At 45.1% G+C, this 7,295-nt stretch overlaps 1 protein-coding gene across 1 annotated transcript; it reads right to left on the minus strand.

The window, feature by feature from the left end:
* Positions 1-767: 767 nt before the first annotated feature.
* On the minus strand, positions 768-2,993 carry LOC311112580 (uncharacterized protein). Its single transcript, XM_084155715.1, has 2 exons — positions 2,904-2,993; positions 768-2,404 (listed from the first exon to the last, which is right to left on the minus strand). Exons 1-2 carry the CDS (start codon positions 2,931-2,933, stop codon positions 2,036-2,038), a joined length of 399 nt encoding a protein of 132 aa, XP_084011841.1. The 5' UTR covers positions 2,934-2,993; the 3' UTR covers positions 768-2,035.
* Between the last annotated feature and the right edge of the window lie 4,302 nt (positions 2,994-7,295).

The raw sequence follows: 7,295 nt of genomic DNA on the forward strand, positions 1-7,295 counted from the left end.
GACCTGACACATAGCCACATGCACATAATCTCAAGGGCCAGGGAGGATGGTAAATGATAAATGCTTAAATGTATGTGGTTGAGAATGGGTTACGGATGACATGTTTAAACCATGTTTAAGTATTAATTGATATGTTTTATAATGTGTTATGAAATGATAAAGGTAAAACAGAATGAACATGATTGATACTTTGTACTTCAGATATATGTCTGGATAGTGAATATAGTCAAAACAGAGTGTGATTGTTCTTTAATGTACGTATGTACATAATCTTTTGAGTCACGCCACTAATAAGATACAGAGGCCCCATTTAGAGAAGCGCAAGTAGCCCCTGTGAGTAGCCAACATGTGATACTGAAAGATGTTATTCATTCACATAGAGAGGAGTAACTATGTATGTTGTATCAGTATGACTATGCATTTGTGTCTGTATAAAAGGAGAGCTCCGGTTCAGGGCAAGTAGTTGCTCCATAGAGCAAGCTCGGCTTTGTTATGCAAATAATAAAGTCTAATTTTTGGATTCACAAGCTCCAGTCTCTTGAGAGATATTTTTGAGTTGACTACTTTTGAGTCAAATATTTCTACGACATCTTCTAATGCCACTAGAACAGGTGACGACCAAACGAGTGAGCATCAACAGATCATTAGATTTCTGCAACACCTATGCTAGCTCAGGTCGACGTGGCAACAAGTGTTGTTAATGTATTTCAGAACTAGATATTCGTCAATGTATTGTCATGAAAACATCACCAGACACAGATGGCATATACTTGAAAAAATGTAGGTGTTTATTTAAGGCTGAATACAATGTCCATAAATGCAGAAAATAAAAATGAAAATATGTTTAAACATTATTTATTTTGTTCATCGTCCTCCTGATTGGCTAGCCTTATTGGTTGTCATTGAAAACATAGTTCTATTGCACACATTTTTTTTTAACAATAAGGTAAGAAATCAATGCTAAGCTATTGCAGATACAGTAGTAGCCTACTGTTAAACAACAACGGCATATCAAAATTATCAATAAAGCATCACAAACGGCACATTTAACATGGTGAACTAACTCACATTGATTGGTGTCCGGCTTATATTTCAATTCATTAGCTAGTACCAGGCAAGAGCAAAACAAGACAGTTAAATCAGTCAATCAATCAAATGTATTTATAAAGCCCTTTTTAAATCAGCAGATGTCACAAAGTGCTTATACAGAAACCCAGCAATGCTGATGTAGAAGCATGGTGGCTAGAAGACCTCCCTAGAAAGACAGGAACCTAGGAAGAAACCTAGAGCGTAACCAGGCTATGAGGGTTGACCAGTTCCCTTCTGGCTGTGCTGGGTGGAGTTAAAGTAACTGCCCAGTGAAAATCTCACTTTTAGAAGTTATGCATATTAATGCATATCCAAATAATGTTGTTGATTTGTCCTATACTTGTATTTGTGGCCAAAGCATAAATTGGAGATAAAAAAATAACTTTTAAAACCCCACCTCAAACTTGTATCTCAAACAGGCCGTTTAAAAAACACTTGCTATTTCCTCATAGAAATGATGTGATCTCCCTTACGAGGATGAGCTGGTCAATCAGCGGTCTACTCGCATGAATATTTTTAATGACCGGCATACGCCAACACCATTCTGTTGTTGGTGTATGCCCACACCATTCGAACACAGAAAAGCTGCATTTTAACATACTTAATTACTATTTCTTGGAAGAAAAACTATTTCACTCTTATTGTAAGTATTTATAGGTCATATTTCATAGAAGTCTGGAAACACTGGATAATTACTTTAAAATAAAGAAAGGACACAGATGCATTGTCATTTTTCATTGTGCATTCTCCCTCAGTAGGCTACAGCGTCACTTTGATTGGTATTCTAATCAATAAATATTCTACAATGTTGTGCAAAAAGAACACGTGATATGGCTAATGCAAATATTCTTTATAGATCACAAATTCATTGACACATATTGTTCATATTGCATAACAAGGAATAGATGAACGGAAACAGCCCTCCTACACATCTACTGCTCCACGTCTACCCTCCACGGCACCTCTGAAAGGTGATGAAGGTAGCCCCATTCTTCACCCCCAGCTCTCCCAAGCTCTGGTGCCCCTGGACGGGCTTGCCGTTGTAGGCGAGGTTCAAGCTTCCCGTCAGGTCAGGCCGCTTCTGTAGGAACTTCCTCTGAAGTTTGCCGATGGTGTCTGTGCTCTTGAGGACCAATTGGACTCTTTTGCCGTCTGAGCCGTTGAGCACGGTGACAGTGAAACGGGAGGCACGTGTCGGTTCAGGGTCTTTGACAACCACCAGAGAGGTGTGAGTTGCGTTCAAGAATGTTGGATCGTACAGAATAGGGATCGGAAGGTCTCCTCTGGGGCAATGCTGGAGTCTAAATTGGAAGGCCTGGGACAGAGAGAAAGGAAAAGAGATAGAGAGAGGGAGGAATGGAGGGAGAGAGAGAGAATGTGAGAATGTGAGAGATGAGAGAGATATGGCATAAATACAGCCAATATCATCAAGAACGTCAAGGTTGTTAATCCTCTTCATCCTTTTCTGACACACTAGATCATCTCTTTTGCAATGTAAAAAATCCCGGAATATGCCGCAGATTTGTTTATTTCATGAACTGCACTATGCCTGCTTTCAGTTTCTGTTGCAGTCAGTCATGCATATGAACAGAGTTGACACCATGATAAACAATTGTGAATGATAAAAGAAAAAACAGCTTTCACATTTTCAAAATTGATGACCAATACATACAGTATCTCTTTAAAAAATATATATCTAAACAATACTATGTTACCAACCACTACAGCTTTAACATCTATGATATTATATTGTGGAAGTACTGTTGCATGAAAAAAACTATAATATTGTATAGAAAAACACCTAATAGCCTTACCATTGGCCATTGTAGCTGTGCCGTTGCCATTTTGCAGAGGGTTTGTGAAGAATACTCCTCAACTTTATATTTTTCCTCTTTCACCTTGGAATTTGTGACTGTGACTGTGTGTGACTGTAACTTATACTAAATCCGTAGGGGAGGTCCAAAAGTGGCAGAAGCCAGAAGGAAGTCTCTAGATCCCCAAATTCAAAGTTTTTTCTTACCATTTGGCCACCATTCCCTTCTCTGGAGTATAGCCAGCATGATCCTATTTGCCAGGTGGTTTCCTGGTACCAGTGCCATCAGATACGCAACAGTCATAGATGTATAACTCTCTAACAACAACATGCACCAGGAACAGAGCAACAAGAAAAACCTGACTGACAAGTTGTTGTGAGTTGGTAATCACCGGCTGAATTAGGGGCCTTGTGAGATGGGCATGATAAAAATAAAAATAATATGTTTTGTATACAGTACCAGTCAAAAGTTTGAACACACCTACTCATTTATTTTTACTATTTACTACATTGTAGAATAATTGTGAAGACATCAAAACTATGACATAACACATATGGAATCATGTAGTAACCAAAAAAGATGTTAAACAAATCCAAATATATTTTATATTTGAGATTCTTCAAATAGCCACCCTTTGCCTTGATGATAGCTTTCCACACTCTTGGCATTCTCTCAACCAGCTTCATGAGGTAGCCACCTGGAATACATTTCAATAAACAGGTGTGCCTTGTTAAAAGTTAATTTGTGGAATTTATTTCCTTCTTAATAAGTTTGAGTCAATCAGTTGTGTTGTGACAAGGTAGGGTTGGTATACAGAAGATAGGTATATTTGGTAAAAGACCAAGTCCATATTATGGCAAGAACAGCTCAAAAAAGCAATGAGAAACGACAGTCCATCATTACATTAAGACATGAAGGTCCGTCAATACGGAACATTTCAAGAACATTGAACGTTTCTCCAAGTGCAGTCGCAAAAATCATCAAGCGTAATGATGAAACTGGCTCTCATGAGGACCGCCACAGGAAAGGAAGACCCAGAGTTACCTCTGCTGCAGGGGATAAGTTCATTACAGTTATCAGAAATTGCAGCCCAAATAAATGCTTCACAGAGTAACAGACACATCTCAACATCAGCTGTTCAGAGGAGACTGTGTGAATCAGGCCTTCATGGTCGAATTGCTGCAAAGAAATCACTACTAAAGGACACCAAGAAGAAGAAGAGACTTGCTTGGGCCAAGAAACACGAGCAATGGACATTAGACCGGTGGAAATCTGTCCTTTGGTCTGATTAGTCCAAATTTGAGATTTTTGGTTCCAACCGCCGTGTCTTTGTGAGATGCAGAATAGGTGAACGGATGATCTCCGCATGTGTGATTCCCACCGTGAAGCATGGAGGAGGAGGTGTGATGGTGTGGGGGTGCTTTGCTGGTGACACTGTCAGTGATTAATTTAGAATTCAACTCATACTTAACCAGCATGGCTACCACAGCATTCTGCAGCGATACGCCATTCCATCTGGTTTGCACTTAGTGGGACTATAATTAGTTTTTCAACAGGACAATGACACAACACACTTCCAGGCTGTGTAAGGGCTTCATCAGATGACCTGGCCTCCACAATTACCCAACCTCAACCCAATTGAGATGGTTTGGGATGAGTTGGACCACAGAGAGAAGGAAAAGCAGCCAACAAGTGCTCAGCATATGTGGGATCTCCTTCAAGGCTGTTGGAAAAGCATTCCAGGTGAAGCTGGTTGAGAGAATGCCAAGAGTGTGCAAAGCTGTCATCAAGGCAAAGGGTGGCTATTTGAAGAATCTCAAATATAAAATATATTTTGATTTGTTGTCACGCCCTGACCTTGAGAACCCTGTTATTTCTCTAGTTAGTTTGGTCAGGGTGTGAATGTTGACATATCTATATTATAGATTTCTATGTTGGCCGGGTGTGGTTCCCAATCACAGGCAGCTGTCGATCAATGTCTCTGATTGGGGATCATACTTAGGCAGCCATTTTGCCTACCTTTAGTTGTGGGATCTTGTTTCTGTTTCTGTTTAGGCTTGTTGCTGTTAGCCTTTAGAATCTCACGTTCTGTTGCTTTTGTTATTTTGTCGGTGTTTATAATAATAAACGACTATGTACGGATACCATGCTGCACCTTGGTCCGACTATTTATACAACGAACGTGACAGAAGATCCCACCACCAATGGACCAAGCAGCGTGAACAGGAGGAGCAGACATCATGGACATGGGAGGAGATATTAGACGGAAAAGGATCATAGACGTGGGAGGAGATCCAGGCAGGAATGGATCGCCTTCCTTGGGAGCAGACGGAGACAGCGAGGGAGAGAAAGCGGTGACTCAAAAGGTCCCGATCACTAAGGAAGCCCAAGAGTCAGCCCCAAGAAAATGTTTGGGGGGGGCACACGTGGTGGTGGGCAAAGCAGCAGGAGGCCCTGAAAGACCTGCAGCTCAGCACTCTGAGAGAGGAGACCACCACCTTACGGGGGCTGATAGATAAGAGGGAGCAGGAGCTCTCCCTTCAGAAGGAGGCGCTGCAGGAGGCCCACAGGGAGAAGGAGTCAGTGGATGCACGGAGAGAGGAGCTGGCCAGGCAACAGGAGGAGCTGAGAGAGGAGCCAGGTTTAGCAGAGCCAACTCCCCGCACTCGCTTTGAGGAGCGTGTGACCGTGCAGGCACCAGGCTATGCGCCGACTTTACGCACTGTGCTGCCAGTGCGCCTTCACAGACCGGTACGGCCCGTGCTTGCTCCTCGCACCAAACCAGTGGTGCGTGTCTCCAGTCCTGTACGGCCTGTGCCTGCTCCACGCACCAAACCAGGTGCATGTCGCCAGCCTGGTACGCCCCGTACCTACTCCTCACACCAAACCAGTGGTGCGTGTCTCCAGTCCTGTACGGCCCGTACCTGCTCCTCGCACTAAACCAGTGGTGCGTGTCGCCAGCCCGGTGTGCCCTGTACCTGCTCCTCGCACCAAACCAGTGGTGCGTGTCTCCAGTCCTGTACGGCCCGTACCTGCTCCTCGCACCAAACCAGTGGTGCGTGTCCCCAGCCCGGTGCGCCCCGTGCCTGCTCCTCACACCAGACCAGTGGTGCGTGTCCCCAGCCCGGTACGGCCCGTTCCAGTGCCAGAGCAGTCCCCTCCACCGGTGCCAGGTCCAGCTCCGGTCAGCTGCTCCACTCCAGTGCCAGAGCAGTCCGCTCCACCGGTGCCCAGTCCAGCTCCGGTCAGCTGCTCCACTCCAGTGCCAGAGTAGTCCGCTCCACTGGTGCCCAGTCCAGCTCCGGTCAGCTGCTCCAGTCCAGTGCCAGATTAGTCCGCTCCACCGGGGTCCAGTTCAGCTCCGGTCAGCTGCTCCACTCCAGTGCCAGAGCAGTCCGCTCCACTGGTGCCTAGTCCAGCTCCGGTCAGCTGCTCCAGTCCAGTGCCAGATTAGTCCACTCCACCGGGGTCAAGTTCAGCTCCGGTCAGCTGCTCCACTCCAGTGCCAGAGCAGTCCGCTCCACCAGTGCTTGGTCCAGCTCCGGTCGGCTGCTCCACTTCAGTGCCAGAGCAGTCCGCTCCACCGGTGCCTAGTCCAGCTCCGGTTATCTGCTCCCTACCAGAGCCGGGGCAGTCCGCTCCACCTGGGTCTGAGCCGGATCCAGACGTCAACCCCTCTCCAGGGTCGGGGCCTCCCACACCAGGGTCCAGACAGGGCTTAGTGCATCGTGGGAGGACTGAGAGGGGAGGCATCGCGCCAGGGTCCAGACTGGACCAGGCAGGAAAGGAGAGGAGTGTACTGCGTCCGAAGCCGGAGCCGCCACCGAGGCTAGATGCCCACCCGGAACCTCCACTATTGAGTAAGGTTTTTGCGGCCGGAATCCGCACCTTTGGGGGGGGGGGATCCCTGTTATTTCTCTAGGTAGTTTGGTCAGGGTGTGAATGTTGACATATCTATGTTGGCCGGGTGTGGTTCCCAATCAGAGGCAGCTGTCGATCATTGTCTCTGATTGGGGATTATACTTAGGCAGCCATTTTCCCTACCTTTAGTTGTGGGATCTTGTTTCTGTTTAGGCTTGTTGCTGTTAGCCTTTAGAACTTCACGTTCTGTTGCTTTTGTTATTTTGTCGCTGTTTATAATAATAAACGACTATGTACGCATACCACGCTGCACCTTGGTCCGACCATTTATACAACGAACGTGACATTTGTTTAACACTTTTTTGGTTACTGCATGATTCCATATGTGTTATTTCATAGTTTTGATGTCTTCACTATTATTCTACATTGTAGAAAATAGTAAAAATTAAGAAAAACCCTTGAATGAGGAGGTGTGTCCAAACTTTTGACTGGTACTGTATATAAATTCTCCGCTTGAACCCATGCTGATAT

The sequence above is a fragment of the Coregonus lavaretus genome (assembly GCF_964263955.1).
Source record: "Coregonus lavaretus genome assembly, chromosome: 38".
NCBI lineage: Eukaryota > Metazoa > Chordata > Actinopteri > Salmoniformes > Salmonidae > Coregonus > Coregonus lavaretus.